The 19,610-nt window shown below is 43.6% G+C and overlaps 1 protein-coding gene across 1 annotated transcript; it reads left to right on the forward strand.

Moving 5' to 3' along the window:
- Window positions 1–487: 487 nt before the first annotated feature.
- On the forward strand, window positions 488–18,943 carry RPL34 (ribosomal protein L34). The gene is made up of 5 exons (XM_077476698.1): window positions 488–575; window positions 5,001–5,074; window positions 5,159–5,258; window positions 10,543–10,646; window positions 18,814–18,943. Exons 2-5 carry the CDS (start codon window positions 5,010–5,012, stop codon window positions 18,896–18,898), a joined length of 354 nt encoding a protein of 117 aa, XP_077332824.1. The 5' UTR covers window positions 488–575; window positions 5,001–5,009; the 3' UTR covers window positions 18,899–18,943.
- Window positions 18,944–19,610: the final 667 nt, after the last annotated feature.

Genomic DNA, 19,610 nt, shown 5'->3' on the forward strand with positions numbered 1-19,610 from the left:
ATTTAGTTTAAGGGAGCGCAACACCATTTATTTGATTTGTTGCTATATGTTTCAGTGGGTTGGTGTTTGGTGTTGGTGTTTGGCTGCAACCCTAATTGAGGTTTAATAGATTTTTGATAGCGCAGGGATACTTTTGTCTATTACTTTAGCTTTAATGTCTGCCCTCATGTTGTAAAGCGCTGCACAAACTGTTGGCGCTATATAAAACCTGAATAATAATAATATGGTGATATCCCCCAAGAGCAAAGAAAACGTGATTGATTACCAGAGGACGCCTGAGAACACAGCGCCGCCATGTTTGTTAAGGGAAACGTGCCCACTTATTCACTTTGCTGTCACAGAGATTGTATAAGCTTTGCGGGGATAAAGCGGAAGGTATTTCGGGAGGAGAAACAATATAAGATATGCCATGACTTGTCGCTAAAGTTGAGTATGCGGTCTGTATATCCTCGGTGGAGAAATAAACATACAATACCGGAAGCAGCCCCGGACTAAGTGGGCGGGCTCACAGTAAATTCTTCATGTTGGCTCAGCCCCGCCCTCTCTCTTTCCTCTTCCGGTGACGGCGGTACCAGGTATGGCCGCTTCTTTACAGTACGCAAGCGGGGCTTTGCTAGATCAATCCGTGTTAATCCTTGTTGTCTGCTGACGGCGGCGCTCCGAGCAGCCGGTGTGGTAGTGAGGAGGACACCCCTTGTTTTTCTGGTGCTTGTATTATCAGTCGAGGCGGGAGGGAGACGGCGGTGCCGGGAAAGGCAGCTTGGCCTGGGCTCGGCCGGCTTTTCTCAGCGTTGTGCTGGGAGTAGTGTAGTGTGTGTACGGTCCGTGCTGTGTACTGGGGCAGGCAGGAAATCTACCCAGAGCGCAGGGAGATGTGATGTGTACACCCCACTGAAGGCATCACTTACACTGCATTCACATTCATGTGCATAGCTGTGCTGCCTCTTCTTAAAGTGGGACGGAAAGGCATTGACGTATATATGTGTGTATGTAAAATGTGTGTGATGCTAATGCATATATATTCACACACTCTTTTAAGCCCTCATTCACTGTAAACCAACTTTGTCATAGGATATCACAGGTCTAGTTGCATGATAAGTCGCACCTTATCGTTGGCACTAGCGCTGTTCAAATCGGTGCAGTGCCGCATCGATTTAAAAAAAAGTTCCTGCTAAGGATGAGCTCAAGTGTATTTGCAAACCACACGTGCAGAGCCTGCCAGGAAGTCGACACTGCGCTAATCACAGTGAGACATTGTCCCCGATGCGCGGCTGCAGAGATCAGGAAGTGTCTCACTGCCTGTGATTAGCGCAGTGCAAACTTTCTGGCTGGCTGTGCGGGCACACCGGAGCTTATCTTTAGTGCCTGCATTACTTTTGGTGATTTCAGGTGCGACTTGCATAGACATCTGTGCATGAAGCCGCACCGATGTCTTCAAAGTTGCACTAACACGTGGCTTTCTTTGAAATTGTGCAATTTCACATGAAGTCGCACAGTTTCAAAGCCACATCCATTGTGAATAAGAATGAGTTCAGGTGTGTTCGCAAACTGCACTTGTATAGCCTGCCAGGAAGTCGGAACAGCGCTAATTGCAGGCAGTGAGACATTGTCCTGATGTGCGGCTGCAGAGACAGGAAATGTTTTGTTGCCTGTGATTAGCTCTGTGCAGTGCTGACTTCCTGGTGGGCTCCGCACGTGCTGTTTGTGAACACACCTGAGCTCAGCCTTAGTTGTGAATAAGGGCTAATCCGGGGTTATGCATTAAGACCACACATATTTTACACGGGGACGGTGGGTGTGTCGGTGGTAAAGCGCTGCTGTTTTAAGCTGCTAGCGAGGTGCTTTTACCCTCTCTAGTGGCCGAGAGAGGGTTAAAACCACTGCAAAGCGCTGCTGCAGCATCACTAGGCTGGTGGTATAGCCAAGCTGCCCCATTAATTTCGCACTGCTCTTTCAGTGCTCCAAAGATGCTGCTAGCAGGACTTTTTTTTTTTTTTTTGCGTCCTGCCAGTGCACCGCCCCAGTGTGAAAGCCCTCGGGGCTTTCACATTGGAGACACAGCAGCGGCTTTCAGGGTGATTTGCAGGCGCTATTTGTATCACTTGCAAAGCGCCCCAGTGTGAAAGGGGTCTTAGACAGTATGGGGTTTTTGCAGATTTAAACTTGGGTGGATGCAGTCGGTCTGATAATGAATCTTGCACCCACTGACTCTTAACACCACAGACAGCTTGGTTCTCACAGCTCTCTGCTCTGCCCATTCCTCGCTCACTGGAGCGCTGGTCTATGGAGGGAACAGCTGGTTTGAGAGGCTGAGCCAGTCCAGGCATGTGGACAGTTCCTGACGACCATGTCACGATTTTTGTCCAAGCCTGGTCCAGCTCTGTGACATCAGCAGACAGCGGATTTCAGCCTGCTGTCTGCTGAAAACAGGTCACAGGAGTGCAGAAGTACAACCAAACAGGCTTTGGCCTTCTCCTTTAAGGTAAAAGATGTTTAGGCTTTGGAACCACTTGAAGTCTGATTGCGAACTGATCACAAGCAGGCTATTGTCGCAGAACAGGCATTATTTTTATTATATGGGATTTATATAATGCCAACAGTTTAGCGCTTTACAACATAAGGGCAGACAGTAAAGTTACAAATGCAGTAGGAATCAGAGGGCCGTGTTTATGCAAAATCTCTTCTCCAATAAGATCCACCTACCTGCTCGCAGCCCAGCTAACAGTCTTTGCCCAATCCCTGTCTACTGGGATTACCTGCTCCTGCATGTGCACAGAATTGAGGTCATCCTAGGCTGGTGAAGACCAACACACAGGTGATATATAGTCCTCTGCACCCCTAAATAGACCCCTGACCTCTCCCCTTTGAGACAGGGACTAAGCACAGATTCCCCAGTCCCTTTCTCTTTGGGCCTCAGCTGTGCTGAAAATGAATGGAGAGGGGTCCGAGGCTCCTCTCGTTCATAAACGGAAGCATCGTAAACCCTGGTTACTATTTTGTTATGAATGGACAGAGGCAGTGAGCACTGATTCTGTACATTCAGAAAAGGAAGGAGCTGGTAAATGACAGGTTTACTGGCTCCTTCCTCCGCTATTCATCCTGACAGATCCGGGGGGGAGGAGAGGAGAGGAGGACACGGGACAGGTGGGGGGCAGTTAAAAGCACCAATCTCCCTGTATAACTTTCAATAAAGCACCTGATAGCCGAGGGAGAGAAGCAGCTGTCAGAAAAGCTATACCCTAATGGAAAGGTATCACATCCGTCCCAGAGGACGAACTTTGTCGCAGGATTTGCTCAATGATTTGACACAATGGTGGAGGGAGAGTAAATGTCTGAGCCAAGTTCTATTGGCTGCCATGGGCAACGCCACCAAACTGCTCCCTTTTTATTTTTCACAGAGCTCAGAAAATGAACATGTAAAAAAACGTATGGCCGAAACTTTTGAGGGTCCCAGAATTAGCTCATGGCATGCTGTTGCTCGCTATCAGATAGCAGAGTTGTACTGGGCTCAGGAAGGATCCCAACAATATTGTCACCCTGCTGCCTAAATGACGGCTGACTCCAGCATGCAGCTGAGAGCTGAAGCAAAATCCAGTGAGCACTGCAGGAGCAGAGAGCAGTGACTGGCAGTCACTGCTCCAAGCATACCGAGAACTCGGCAGTCGCTCAGTTCTTGGAGCCAATGTAAGACATGTCACACAGATGTGTTTTTTTTTTTTTTTTTTTTTTTTCCAAGCCATAACCATAAGAGTTGATTGACTGTGCTCCAGTTGAGACAAACTTTCTCAGACATCCTTTATTCCCATGCGACAGTCAGCAATGCAATCCAACACAAAAGATGTCTGTTTTTTTCCACTTCTCATCACCAATATGGCAGCATTTCTTATTAATTTGATGCAACAATAGCTTTGTACAGTGAAAGTCACAAAAAATAACGACTTAAATCTGTTACATGAGTTTGTATCAACAAGGAAAATGCTGAAAGGTTGTGGTGAATTTGGAGCATGGCTTCCAACTACATTCACATCACCAGAAAGATGTAAATACTCTGAACCATCCCCATTGTAGATTCTTCTGCAATGAAAAGCCTACTTTTTCATCTTTATTTTTTACTGAATGTTCCACTTTAATAGCACCCCAGACAATTTGTACTATGTAGCTGTTGGTAATAAAGATGTAAATCTTTACATAGGATTGCCAGTTGATCACGTGGTGGGGGAGATTTATTAAAACTGGTGGAGCTGTGCATGATGGCCATTCAGCTTGTTCAGTTAAAGTGGTTCTAAACACCCAGGGAAAAAAACAACCTGCAAGACATAATGAGCTAGTGTGCATCGCATGCTAGCTCATGAAATGCGTACCTTAGATGGAAGCTGTTTCAGCCGTCCCTGTACACCGATGTGACTGGCGGCATGTCTCTCAGAATTATTTCTGGGTTTGCGGGCTCCTGTGATGCGTCTCTCACGCAATACAGCACAGCTACTAAAGAAACTGCATGAGATGGCAGAGAATAGCTGCTAAATGGTGCAAGTTTGAGATATTCACGGTGCTTATCGGTAAGCCTTATTATTTCTTACCTGTAAGTAAAAGTAGTAGTAAAGGGTTTGCAACCACTTTAAGCTTTGACAATAAAACCTGGAAGCTGATTTGTTTATATGCAGAGCTGCACCAGGTTTTGTAAATCAACCCCTCAGTTGTTGAGGTCTTGGTATAAGGTTTGAGGGTTACTGCTCTCTACAATGGTATACTACTTTTAAAAACCCTAGTGTGGTGCTGTCTAGTAAACCCAGCCAATGGGAACATAGTGTCGGCATAGTTTGTGCTGGATGTCTTGAATTCTATGTTATCAACCCTTTTTTATTTATTTTTTTATTCAGTTGCTTCTTAGGGGCAAATGGGGAGCTGGCATCCCTTTCATATTTAAAATTGATGTGAAGTTATTGTATCAGAAGGGCTGTGTTTCTAAGACTGAGGTGTTTTCCTTTTTTTTTACGGTTTAGATATCAGAAATGGTTCAACGCCTGACCTACCGTCGTAGGCTGTCCTACAATACAGCCTCAAACAAGACCCGGCTGTAAGTAGAACAGTAAAATGTTGTCAATGGATTTTTTTTCATGTCTGATGTGGGGCTTTAATTAAATGGCTCTTTATTTTATAGGTCCCGAACACCAGGAAACAGAATTGTTTATTTGTACACCAAGAAGGTTGGCAAAGCCCCTAAATCGGCATGCGGTATCTGCCCAGGAAGACTCCGTGGTGTAAGTGTGCTCTCTGCTTTCACATTGAGTCACTATTTAATAACCTGGCTTATTCTATAGTCATGGGGGTGCTATAAGCTTTTCAACTTAATATATTTTTTATTGAAAGTTTTTCAGGAATAGGTAACAATATTATACATTGTAGAAAAAAAAAAAGCAGATTACATATCGAGCAAGCTAATACGCTAAAGCTGCTATACCCCGCCTGCTCGTTGGTACCTGCCCTCACTGTGCTTTCCCCCCACCCCATCCCCCCCAGACCTCCCTCCCATCCACCCACCCCACCTCAAGCACGCGGCGCCGGCATCAACCGTCCCGGTCGTAGCCAGATAGCTATATCCGTGTAAAAAGGAGAAAAAAAAAGAAAAAAAAATGGGAAAAAGGAAAGAGAGAAGAAGAGAATCCTCCCCACAATCCACCCCTAAGGGATTCCGGCTGGGGGGGGAGGGAAAAATCTCCTCCCTACCGCCCACCCAGCAGGTGCTGGTCCATTCTTATGTTGACCTCACTCCAAAGGGAACCCCATGTCACTCAACCAAGGATTCCATAATATCTCGAATTTTCTTAAATTATTTAGCTTTATAAGCATTGCTCTCTCACACCATATTATAGAGTTGATTGCGTTGACCCATTGTCCAGTTTCCGGGGGATTTTTAGCTTGCCAATTGATTGCTATCAGTCGCCTAGCTTGATACAAGCACTTCAGGACGGATGGCTTAATTAGCAAAGGAATCTTTGTCTCTTCAAATATCCCCAGCAAACAGGCCCTGGCCTCGGGTTTCAGGGTGGTCTTAAAAGCCCTGTTTATTTTAAGGACTATTTCTAACCAATAGCTATACAGTTTTGGGCATTTCCATACCATATGGAAGAGGTCTCCCGGTGCCCCACATCTGGGGCATTCGTCACTAGGTTTCCTACCCATTTTCCATAGCTTCTGGGGGGTATAGTATGCCCGGTATATAAGGAACAAATGGGACACTCGCTGAGATGGAGATATAGAGGCCAGGTGCCCCTGTTCGAGCGTTTTAACCCATTGTTCCTGGGATATCGGGCCAACGTCCCCTATCCAACCCTGCCTACTCTTGGCTGGGCCTTCGCCTTTCAAGAATCTTCCTCTAAGCTTTGTATATAACCGCAAAATCTGGCCTTTTACATGCCTACGGTCCATAAGGCCCTGGAGCTGGGGGATTTCGGTTCGCTCGATAGCGAGTGTCCCGTATTGGGCATGAATACCGTGTCTCAGCTGTAAATATTTATAGAAAGTCCTATTAGGGACATTAAATTCCTGTCTAATAGTTTCAAAGGGCTTCATTACGTTCCCCTCATAAAGATGCACCATTCTATTAATCCCCTGGCTATCCCATTCCGGAGATCTATCTACCTTGTTTAATTCGGACAGATGGCGATTGCGCCATAGAGGGGTATAAGTAGTTACTCCCACGTATCCCAACTTTTGCTTTGCTTGCTGCCATACCTTCCTCATTAGGATATTAGTAGGGCATCTATGAAGAAATGAATTAGCCTCCAGGGCTTCGGGTACCAATTTATGGGGTGCTCCTAGCATCATCAACTTATGGTTTATAGGCCCCCCCTCTTGGAGCCCCGCCCCTGCTAAATGCTGAAGTTGGGCAGCCAGGAAATATGCACCCAGATGGGGTATGGCCAACCCTCCCTCCGTGACGGGGAGCTGCAGCGTATGCAACCCTATCCGGGCATGCCCCTTTTTCCAGATTAATTCCCGGATAAGCGAATCCATAGTTTAGAACCATTTCTGGTTAATCCAGATTGGGGAATTATGTAAAATGTAAAGTATTTGGGGTTGCCAGAGCATTTTTACTAGGCTGCAGCGTCCCGCCACCGAGAGAGGGAGGCCGCACCATCTGTTAAGTTTCGTCTTCATTTTCAGCAGTAATGGTGCTAAATTCTCGTTAGCGTATTGGCTTACATCCTCAGATATCCAGATACCCAGATACTTCAGCTTAGTCACCGTCTCCAAGCCTACTATCATTGGGGGCACCCCCTGTTCCCCAGGCCTGGACAGTGGTAGAAGGGCTGATTTGCCCCAGTTGATCTCTAAGCCCGATTGTTGACCAAACTCGCCCATCAGTTGAACCACTCTATTCAGGGTGGAGTCCACATCTCCGATAAAAAATAGGACATCGTCCGCGAATAGAGCAATTTTTTCCTCATCTCTACCCCGCCGAAATCCCTGTATGTCCGGGCAAGATCTTACCAGAACCGCCAGGGGCTCCATGGCCAATACAAATAGGAGGGGGGACAACGGGCACCCCTGCCTTGTACCTCTCTCCAGCTGGAATATTTCAGAGACTTCAGTACCCATCTTGATTTTGGCCCTAGGTTTATTGTACATGAGTTTTATCCACTGGATAAATAAGGGGCCAAATCTGAACCTCTCTAGGACCCTCCACAGATAGCCCCATTCCAAACTGTCAAAGGCCTTAATGGCATCTAGTGCTAAAATAGCACCCACCCCCTCGTTATCCCTGGGTATTTGAACGTTAAGGAAAACTCTTCTGATGTTGGTACTGGTTGCCCTACCCGGGATAAAGCCCGACTGGTCTGGATGTATGAGTTTATGGATATATGTATTTAACCGAATTGCTAGTGCCTTGGCTAGTATTTTAATATCCGAACATAGCAGGGATATCGGCCGGTATGATGGAACTTCCTGGCAGTCCTTCCCCTCCTTAAGAATTAGGATAATATTGGCCTCCAGCATCGAGGCGGGAAGTTCCCCCATCTCCAGTGCGTAATTCAATGTCGCCAAGAGTTCCGGTAGTAACGCATCCCCATAGCGTTTGTAGATTTCTACTGGTAGGCCATCAGGCCCTGGAGATTTATCGTTGGGCATTGCGGCTACTGCGTTTTTTAATTCTTCCAGCGTAAGTGGTGACTCGAGATAGTTTGTCTTCCATTGATAATGTTGGGATTGCTGTCTGAAGTAAAAAGTCAGTGGCTAAATTACCTTGTCCCTGGATGGCAGATTTATATAAGTTTTTATAGTAGTCATGGAGTATCCTCATGATTGCGGGGGGGCTGGAGACAAGATCGCCTGTTGGACTTAATTACCTGGGCTACTGTTGGCGCACCATTAGTTTGGACCAGGAGGGAGAGGGCTCTGCCTACCCTTTCTCCTTCGCCAAAGTAATGCTGACGCTGAAATATCCGCCTATTCTCTACTTTTTTTAGAAGAGCCATTTTATAGACTTGTTGACTAGCCAGCCATTCCTGCTGGCTTGCAGTCGATGGAGCTTCTATATATGCTTGCTCTGCCTGGGCAACCTTGTTTCTTATTACTAGGTCCTGTTCTCGAGCTTTCCTCTTAATAATTGCAACTTGTTGTATTAATGTGCCCCTGATGTAGGCTTTTAGGGAGTCCCAGACTATACCAGGAGGGGCAGAGCCCCTATTTATTTGACGAAATTCCCCTATCTTATCCTGGGGGGGGCTTGGGCCACCCATTAGTACCAGCCAACCAGGATTTATCCTCCACTCCCTTGGGCCTGATCTAGTGCCCAAAGACAGTATCATGGACAACGGGGAGTGGTCTGAGACCCCCCTTGCTCCGTATTCTCTCTCCTGAACCACCTCCGCAGCTTCTTTATTGCCCAACACCATATCGATTCTTGATAGTGTGCAATAGGTGCTGGAAAAGCAAGAGTACTGTCTTGCTTGAGGGTGACGTGTTCGCCATAGATCATTTAACCCTATTTCAGAGACAAAGCCCTGCAAGCGCCCTATTCTGGTCACCACTGGAACAGGAAATCTGTCCATATGCGAGTCCAGCGTTTCATTAAAATCGCCTGCTACTATCCATGGGACACCTGGCTTATCTAAGCAAAACGCCATCAATTTAACCATTACCTCCAGTTTGAAGGGAGGGGGTATATAAATGTTGGCTAAAATACATTGTCGTCCGCTCAGCAGGCCGTATAAAAAAACAAATCTCCCCTCTTTGTCAATAGAGGACTCCTTACACAGGAAATGCGTGCCCCTCTTAACGAGAACACTCACCCCTCTAGAGTATGATGTATGAAAGGAGTGGTAGTATGCCGAAAACTTCCGGTTGCTTAACAGTAGGGCTGTGCTAGGGGTTAGATGCGTCTCTTGAAGAAAGAGCAGGCCGGGGCCTCCCCCTGCCGTTTCCAGCAAGACTGCTGGTGCTATAAGCTTAGTTGATGTAGCTGCTTTAGTCTGATAAATAACAGTTTTGTAGAAAAGGTGGTTGCATATTTCATTGACTACTTGAGTTTATATGCATTTTTCAACTGAATGTAATTTTTCTACCAGCACAGCCTTTTTAAATCTGTTGAATTTCTCGTGTTTATATCCTTTGCTTGTTGTGGAAAATGCATTAGCATTTAATGGCAATACAAAATGTTTGCACAGTTTGGGTAAAGCTTATTTAAGGATTTATTTTAAGATTTGGATAGTGTTGAGGAGTACTCACTGTCTGGAATGTATTCTGTGTCTCTATCCCAGTGCGATTTCGGCATGACTTTAACAGAACTTAATGCAGGTCGTGCCGAAGTCAGACAAAAAGTAGTGCTCCTATTAGAACGGTTCCATTGCACTTAATGGAGACTTGTGCTCAGTCTGAGTGCATGCCATACCATGTGAACAGAGCCTTAAGGAGATTTGGATTGCCCCCAAAACTGATAGGGGAAATCTTCTTCCAATGTGTACACTTATTCTGTGACTTTTTTTGTTTCCTCTGTTACCTGCTGAAAGTGATTCCCCCATGCACACATTGGAGGTGGAAAAAGGATACCTCCCTACTGTGTTTTCTGAGAGTGGGGTGACTCTGCTGTCACAATAACTGATCAGTGTTGCAGCCAATTGACTGAAATCTTCCAACAGTCCTCTTTGAAAGGAGTCGATAGCTAGGTTAACTCCTTTCAAATGGAAACTGCCATAGATGGATCAAAATTTGGCTGTTCTCTGCTGAACCAAATTTAGATTCATGTATGGCCAGCTTAAATAATTTCCCTAACATTCAAATAAAATACTTTCTCTTGAGTCAACAAGACAAGAAGTAAAGGGAAATCTCCCTATAGAGACACAGATTGCAAAATAACTGACAGCCGTTTTAAACTTCCCCTGCTTTATTTGAAGTGAAAGAGATTTGGCTTTCTCTATCCTTTAATCTACTGTATAGAGAAATCCAGTTTTCTTGGAAAATGTGATGTTTCAGTAGTAAAGTTTGTTTTGTTTTGGGGTGTTTTCCAAAAAAAAAAATTTAACTTTTCTAATGTTTTTACAGATCCGAGCAGTCAGACCTAAGGTGCTTATGAGGCTTTCAAAAACAAAAAAGCATGTCAGCAGAGCTTATGGTGGATCCATGTGTGCTAAATGTGTTCGTGACAGGTAAGCTTGGATTGCAGTATATATTTGATGCTATACTTGGAACCAACAAACCACCTTCTTCCTTTTTTTTATTATTTTTTTTTTTGCACGCGCATAGGCCCTAGAGAATAAAATGGTGGGTGTTGCATTTTTTTAAAATCGTACGGTATTTGCGCAGTGTTTTTCATATGCAGCTTATTGGTGGAAAAAAATACTTTTGTGAATTGTATTGCACACAAACTATATAAAACACGAATGATATGCCAAGTAAATATCTAACATGTCAAACTGTGGTACCTAAAAATCTTCATAGGTGACTCTTTAAACATCTTTACAGGTTACTAGTTTAGAGTTTTACGAGAGGTCTGGAGCTAAAATTATTGTCCCTTGTGTATGACCATATACCTCACGCGTGGTACGGTGACCATTTGCATAAGCATGCAGGACTTGGACAAATGTGTACACGTTTGCTCATGGAGATGACTGGTCAACTTTATTACTATTGCAAGGGGTGAACGACATCCCTAATGATGGCATCGGCTGTGACTGATCCTCTTTATGAAGAGATCTGGGGGTCTATTAGAAACCTCTGGTTTATGGGGTCACAGAGAGGAACAATATCGGCTACTATGTGTAAATTTGGGGGGGGGGGTGACCCCTTTTCTTGCCCACAGAAGTGATTGAGTGGCTGAACAGTTCTGCTTTACAGGGCATCAGTTAATTTGATACCAGGATTTTGCCTGCAGGCATCATGCCAGTATAACCACTTACACTCAGGACATAATTTGATGTCCACCCAGGTGACATGGTTAAAATTGTAAAACCTTAACCAAAATATCCCAGAATAATTTTAAAAAGTATGAGCGAATTTACAAACATTTTAAGTTGGTTTATAGTGAATTTCTGTACACTACTGTTAGCACTATGTGTGCTGGTTGGAAAGTGTTTTTTTTATTTTTTATTTTTTATTTTTTTTCCCCCCATGTTGCCCTGCAAGTACTTAGTACAGTAGTGTGCAAGTTCCACATAAATATACACATCCTGGTAGATCTTTTTATACAATTTATGAATGGTACTGTGTTTTTGCAAGCACACCATGGAGCCATAATTGTCCAAACTTTTATTGAAGCAGTTACATCAGACTGTCAGTGCAATGCATCATGGCCATGAAGGGACCTCAGCAGACTTGTGATGTCAAGTCATCACTTTTCGGACGAAGAGGTCAATTGCTTCAAGAAATGTTTGATCTATTGATTGTGTTATTTGTGCTGACAACTTGTATTGTCCTTGGTGATCTGTCAACCTGCTGGCAGTTGTTAGAGCAATGGGAACATGTTGACTGAAATGCTGTACAAACTGCTGTTCATGTGGTGCCTTTTCTCATAGTATCACTGTAGCTAAAATGGGTAAAATTTAAATTGTTGCTTGCAGAGTAGATGATCAGCTCAGTTTGGGCTATGTAGGTTTAAATGAGACTTGTAAATTAAATGTTTTGGTAGCGCTGTTAGAGTTGGCAATATTTTTTTATTTTTATTTTTATACCGGCATTAACAGATTCAGTATGTGGAGCCCTTGCCCTGTACACACGGTCGGACATTCTGACGACAAAATCCACCTGATTTTTTTTTTTTCCAGATAGATTTTGGCACAAAGTTGTCAGGAAATCCGATTGTTCAAAACGAGGTGACGTACAACGGGACAATAAAGTGGCCAATCGCTTTTGTCTCGCAATTTATTCTGAGCATGCGTGGCACCAGAGTCTGAATTGTCTCCACACGATCTGAATTTAAACAATTGGATTTTGTTGGAAAATTTTAGATCCAGATCTCAAATTATGTCGGAAATTCCGACGGAAAAAGTCTGGCGCCCACACATGATCGGCATTTCCCACAACAGTCTGATCGCATATTTTCCATCGGAAAGTCCGGCCGTGTGTACAGGGCATAATATAAAGATCTTTTGTTTTTCAGCATGCACAGTTGACTTTTTGTAAGCTACCCCAGATATTAAGGTGGTTGAATGTCTTTTTTTTATTTATTTTTTTAGAAGTTTTTATTGATATTATTCAGGTATACAATAGCAATAACATTGTATTAACAACATTTCTATAACGAAGGCAACTAGTAAAATACATGCTGTTACAGGTAACAAATAACATTTTCGTAGAACATGTAGCTTCTGATTTTAGCCTTGATTCTCGGGCCTTGTCTAACAGCAATGTCAAGTGGCTTGAGCTACTGAGCTTGAACTAAGAGATGTCAGGATCAGTTATGAGACCCCTTGAGAGGATGCGGGTGTTACATTAAATATTTCTGAAGTTGTGACACAGATAAGCAAAGCAGTCTAAAGAATACAACATCCAGTCACCCCTATTGGGATCATGCTGTGACTGGATAAGATATATACGTATAGGTTTAAACTGCAGGAGAGTTTAATCTCATGTTTAAATTGTAGATAACTTGCTACAACTGCAAGATTATGATTGAAATAAACCGGAGATAAATAGCCCAACGGGTCGATATGTGGCTGGATCTACCATTCTAATGAAGGTTAAATACTTGTAGTGGGGCCTGTGTGGCTGTCTTATGATAGGGGAGGAGAGGGAAATTGGAGAGTGAGTAGTGTGGAAGAAATGTATGAATCAGGAGTGCTGTACACAGGTATGTTCCAATATGTGAGGAGTGGAGAAACATCGCCCGTCAGAGTTCGTTGTACAAAAATACCTATATTAAAGAGGGGATCTGCGACTCAATGTATTCGAATGTCGAAGGTAGGGAGAATGAGAGAAGGGGACCAAGTGAGGAAGAAGGGATAGGGACATGGGTTTGTCCCGATAGTTATTTAAGAAATTTATTGTGGGTAGGTGGTGAATAGCTTGCATCAATTAAGCAAATCTCGATATTCTTGTGTGGTGGTGAAGTGTTGCCAGCAGGACCACGTGTGTAGAAATTTGGAAGGTGTGTCTCTTGCCTGATGGATTAATTCTTCCGTATCCGCTGTTTTGTGAATGCGTTCAAACCAATCTTGTATTGTTGGGTAGATAAGCGCCATCTGCTGGGGATGCACATGTTTGCTGCCATGATCATGTGCATAGTTGGTGAATGAAGGTATGTTCGTTTTTGGTTTTGCGGGGTAGTGTAGAAGGAATTGAGCTGGCGTATATTCAAGGTGGTATGTGGTAATGCGTTGAATCAAATCGTGGACTTTCCTCCAGAATGGTTGGATCTTATGGCATGACCACCATATGTGGAGCAAAGAGCCTTGTTCAGATCCACATCGCCAGCATAATGAGGAGATTGATAGATATGGTGAAGTTTAAGGGGTGTTCTATACCATCTGGATATGGGCTTGTAAGCATTTTCCTATGCGTAAACATTCAGGGACCCTTTGTGGGCGATTGTATATATTGACTCCCATTCCTTGTTCGTAAGGTTAATGGATAAATCATTAGACCATTTCTTCGTGGTCCAATCATTCCAGTGCATTGAAGTTGGGAACAATAATGCATAATTGAAGGAAATGAGGTGTCTCTGGGGTTCAGAGTTTTGGCATATGTCCTTGAACGGGGTGAGAGCTCTGGACCAATTAGATTGTTGATCATGCGTATTGAGGAAGTGTTTGATTTGGATGTAGGTCCAGTGTGGAAGTATGTGTGGTCGAAGGTGATTCGAAAGATTGGAATGGAAGATTAGGTTGCCATCTTTAAAGAAATGACGGGCCCGGACGTGTTTGTGTGGCCACTGAATCTTTGAGGGGGCGTGCATTCCCTGTACAAAGACCGGATTAGCGTGATGGGAGTAATCGGGCCCGGGACGGACGAGAGCTTATGTTTGGAGCAGGCCTTTTGAAATGTAGAAAGTGTAGGGTGGATCAAGGGATGTTTTGTATATGTTAGGGGTGTGAGTAGTCAGTATCCAAGGCGACTGTGCTAGAGGGATGTGAGTTTTCCGAATGTCTTTATTTATTTTTATTTTTTTAGATCTTTTTAAAGCTAATTGTAAATTTTTATTCTATTCCTTTAACATTTTACCTGGTGATCCTAATGGGTTCACTGGGAGTTTCTGGACTCTGTGCCAAAGTGTGAAGTGCTTGCATCTCCCATGGTCTTTTGCCCATGCCCAATCCAGCTGTTGATTTACAGCAGCTCCCAACTGGAGTCTCGCTGTCAAAACGGCTGCTGGTTCTGGAACATGAAACAGACTTGGAAGTTACTTCCCTGCTGTGTGTGATGTAAGCCACAGAGGGGAAATATGTGCCGTTGTGTATGGCTAAACAGACATGGGGGGATTATTTACTAAAGGCACGTGCACTTGGCATTTCTGCTTGTACGTTATTGGATAAAATCGGCAGATCTTCCCCCTCAGATCTAAAGCGACTGCACTTTCAAGTGCACTTGCAGTGCAAAGTGGATTTCCTTTTAGTAAATTAACCCCCATACTCTGGTATGGTGAGGGAAGTGATAAGGCTGTATGGTTGTGACTGTTATCAAAATTTTCCCTTTTTTTTTTTTTTTTTGACCAATGTAATGCCATTTGCTGTATTACAATACCTTTTTAATAAAGTGTTTTCCCAAATACTTTAAGGACCAGTTCACACCACATGCAGTCCAATGCTTTTATTTTTTCTGCATGGAAAATAGGTTATATGGTTTTCAATGGCATAGTTCACACCAGTGCTTGCAGCACTGCATTCTAGCTCCAGAGAAAAGTAGAGCATGCTGCATTTTTCCTGCACTGGACCTGGAACATGGTAAAATGCACTGGAACACACATGTCCTTATTTAAAGTTAAGAAAGGGGGGGGGTGCACTGAACTGCACCATAAAAAAGTCCTGCAAGCAGCATCTTTGGAGTGATGTATACCGCTCCTCCACCACTCCTGCCCATTGAAATGAATGGGCACCACTGCAGAAGCGCCTGCAATGCGATTTGGCAGTAGTGCTTCACGGACACATTTAACTCCTTCCTTGGCCGCTAGCTGGATTATAAGTGCCCTGCTAAAATTATGTTAAAGCGCCGCTAAAACTGGCAGCATTTTACCGTCAACGCCTACCCGCTTCAGTGTGAAAGCAGCCTTAAGTAATAAGCGATACAGAAATTGTCTTACATTTAAACATTTATTAAACAAAACAAACCTTCAATCAGTTCACTTGTATGTTTAATTTAGATTAAATAAAAAAAAACTATATATTATACAGAAGTCATTTTCAAGTCACACAGAAGATATATCGGCCTTTTTTAACAGCACAATCGGCCGATTAATTTAAAACCGCCAAATATCGGTCGATCTCTAGTGCTGCATACTGTATGTAGCTAATGCTACATAGTGTGTTTGGGCTAGTTTGGCCCAAACAAATCTACTTAAAGCGGGAGTAAACCCAGTTTCAAAAAAAGTACATGAAAGCCAGAAATGCTAACTTTCACATTGGTTGTGCTCTCAACCAAACTTTCAAACAATCCAATGGCTGGTTTCATAACTGATCACATGTGCAACATTATGGCAGTTGAAGAATCATTAGAGGCCAAGAATGCAGCTTCCTTGACTGAAAATTATAGAAGGGTTTACTTCCACTTTAAGTGTTATTAAACCCAAGACCCTGCAATCACGTCTGGTCTCCCACATTACACAGAAATACAATTATTTTAGTAAATATAAACTGCTAAATATCTTCTCAGCAGTTAGAGCAGTCTTGTGACTTCTAACAGTGTTCGGCTGAGCACTGGTTAAAGCTCGTAGAAGGAGCTTTCATTCTCCGATTGTCCCATGAGGCTGCATGACATGTCCCTCTGTCTGGACAGTGCTACTTGGCCCTGTGCCAATCACATGCAACAAGGAGTTAAAGCCGGCAGGGTTTTGTTGCTTGCTCACCACCTGCTTTAACCCCTTGGACCCTGGTGACGTGGCACGTGGACAATCCACAACTTGTGTCAGGTGATGTGGCAAGTGGACAATCCACAACTTGTGTCAGGTGATGTGGCAAGTGGACAATCCACAACTTGTGGCAAGTGACGTGGGAAGTGGCCAAGCCACAAGTTGTGGCAGGTGGCACGCTAAATAAAAGCACACTGCTGCTCTCACAGCTGCTGCTACTCTCTCTGGTCTCACAAAATGGCTGAAATAGTTAATACTGTTTTTTTGAGCTTGGGGAGGGTCTATGATAGGTTAACTAAACGCTTCTAGACGCAAACGCGGTAAAATGCTGCTAAATCGCGGCAAAACGGGCGTTTCTGAACGCCAGTTTCATCTTTTAAAAACGTGTCCCAGCAGAGTTTGCACCGGCGTCTCGTGTGCATGAAGCCTAAAGGTGTTTGGTTTTTTCACCTTAATGCATCAAGGTGAAAAAACTTCGCACTGACCAGAGCCCCCTGTTTTTACTCGCGTGAACCCCATAAATTCCCACTCGAGACGTGCTCTTCCCCTCTGCCTCGGCTCTTGATTGGATAGATTGATAGTGCAGCCATTGACTCCCGCTGCTGTCAATCAAATCCAATAACGTCGGCTGAGTCCGCCATTCTGCATCTATGAACGCAAATGCTGGACTCGGGAGTGCGCCGCAAGGTAACCCCCTAGGAGAGCGCTTCTCCTAGGGGTGTATACGATGCAGACAGGAGGCACCGGGGGACCCCAGAAGTTGAGGATCTGGGCCAAAACGAACTGCACAGTGGAGGGATGTATGACATGTTTTTAAAAACAAAACAAAAAAAAGAAAAAGCTTTACAATCACTAAGTGCAAATGCATCCTACTGCAGTTGCTATTAATGGGTCCTTCGTGTTTGCATTGCCTCACTAGCAGTTTTGTTGCCTGCAATTTCCCCGCTGCAGCATTGCCATAATACAAAGTAAGTCGATGTACATCACTCCCTTGTTCAAAATAACCAAATGTTGCTACCCCCTTGTTTATATAGTGAAACTGACGTAACTGAATGCAGAGACCAGCTGTCAAAATTCAGAGGTGATGGCGGTGGGCGGAACCCAGCAGCTATCAAACACCAGCCAATAATTTGGCTGCTTAAGGGGGCAGGGCAACATACACGTAACGGCCCACCCAGATACCATCCCATTGGCTTGTTTGATAGCTGCTGTGTCACATCACTGCTGTATTATAAGGAAATAATTCCGGACGGCTGCACTTCCAAAAATCCTTTTTTAGTGAAGCTTCATATGACAAGTGGTTAACAGATTAAGCAGAGGACAAAGGTAGACGCGCTTCACGCAAATGTTGGTACTTAGTCATTACCAACGCTGTATTCTGACAGCTGGTCTCTCTGCATTGTTACATGTGTCAGTTTCACACACACACACCGGCTTTGGCAAGCGTCAATCGCCGCTCTGCCAATGGAATGTAGGAAAGGGAAATAACAGCACACAAATTCCCAAATCCATTATATCGGCTATGTAGCCGCATGATTGCTTTTACAGGTGGCAGGTGAGGACTTTACGGGGGGCTTGGATAATGAATCCGGCAGCAGTTTACCGTAGAGCTGACCATGGACCAGATGGACATGTCACTTCCAGCGCCGGCAGATGTAAACACCTTTTTTTTATTTTATTTTTTTATTTTTTTTTTTGTTCCAGGTTTTCCATCCTAGAGAGATTTGAGGACTTGTAGACACCAGATATCTGTAAAAAGTACCTGTCGTGCCCTATTCCTGTTAAAAGGGATGTTTACATTCTTGTAATAGGAATAAAAGTGTTCAAAAAATGTAATGTCCAGAACCGAACATATACATAGGTCCGTCCACATATGTAAACAGCGTTCAAACCATACATGAACATAAGAGCAAGAATTTCAGCACTAGACCTCCCCTGTAACTTAAAACTGGTAACCTGTTAAAAAAAAAAAAAAAAAAAACCCATGGAGATCACGTACCAAAATTTGGCACCATTCCATGAATGTGTGCTGTTTTAAAGCATGACATGTTGGATATCTACTGTGTAACATTATCTTTTACATTATACCAAAAAAATTGGATAAATAGTTTGTTTTTTGGGGGTTTTTTCATGACATTGCAACGACCACCATTTTATTCCTCGGGGTCTCTGCTTAAAAAAAAAAAAACGTTTTGGGGGCAATTCATTTTCTAGCAAAAAAAGTTACATGTAGGAGTGGAGTGCCAGAATTGGCCCGGTATGCAGGTGGTTAATGTTTAGATTCTAGCATTTGGCTTAGTTATATTTTTATTTTACAGAATCAAGCGGGCATTCCTCATTGAAGAACAGAAGATTGTGGTGAAAGTATTGAAGGCACAAGCACAGAGCCAGAAGGCAAAGTAACATGACCTGTATTGTTCACTTCAGAATAAATACTTCTATTGTGTACTTGGTGTTTTTGTTTGTTTGTTTTTAAATGTATCAGTTTTACTGGTGGCATACCTTACTGGGAGGAACTGTAGCATAACAGTAGTGAAATGGATACCAGATTACACCACATCAAATGTAGTGGACCAGAATCAGTAATAGTTTATGGGGTGAACTGATGTATAACTTTTTGTCTGGACGTTTTTACAGCTGCTTCTAAGGGCATCTGGTGTTTGTGGGTTTGTTTTTTTCTCCCCCTGCCTCTAAACTTTCCTTACTGCATAGCAGTGTTTAGAGGCAGGAAAAGCAATGTCGGGGTGTACAGGAGCAGCAGGGTTTGGACAAAAAAATGCTTGACTCTTAACTGATTTCATTGGATAGAATAAATTACCGTTGAGCCCAAATGCTTGACGCTGCTAAAGGAGTTGCGCCCTTTTACAAGCATCTGTTTTTTTTGTTTTTAGCTTAATCTCTGCTGACAGGAGGAAGGCTTTTAGGAGAGTGTAGCAAACATCCAGTGTGCATGAGGCCTAAGGAGGACATAAAAATTTTAGTTTTTGATTCAAGCCATTTAAAGAGATATTGAACTCCACTTGGAACTTTGTGATTACCGGCAGGGTGATTTGATTTAAATCGCTAGTTAAGGATTTAAATCATAATTTTTAAAGATCAACTGTCTCTATCCGGC

This window comes from Lithobates pipiens, unplaced genomic scaffold (assembly GCF_037356315.1).
Source record: "Lithobates pipiens isolate NorthernLeopardFrog02 unplaced genomic scaffold, aLitPip1_a1.2 Scaffold_13, whole genome shotgun sequence".
NCBI lineage: Eukaryota > Metazoa > Chordata > Amphibia > Anura > Ranidae > Lithobates > Lithobates pipiens.

What these genes read in the sequence shown, in the direction of transcription:
- RPL34 (XM_077476698.1), top strand. Translation starts at nt 5,010, where the DNA reads ATGGTTCAACGCCTGACCTACCGTCGTAGGCTGTCCTACAATACAGCC. An exon ending in GCCTCAAACAAGACCCGGCT is followed by an intron (nt 5,075 to 5,158) that starts GTAAGTAGAACA and finishes TTTATTTTATAG; the next exon opens with GTCCCGAACACCAGGAAACA. An exon ending in GCCCAGGAAGACTCCGTGGT is followed by an intron (nt 5,259 to 10,542) that starts GTAAGTGTGCTC and finishes ATGTTTTTACAG; the next exon opens with ATCCGAGCAGTCAGACCTAA.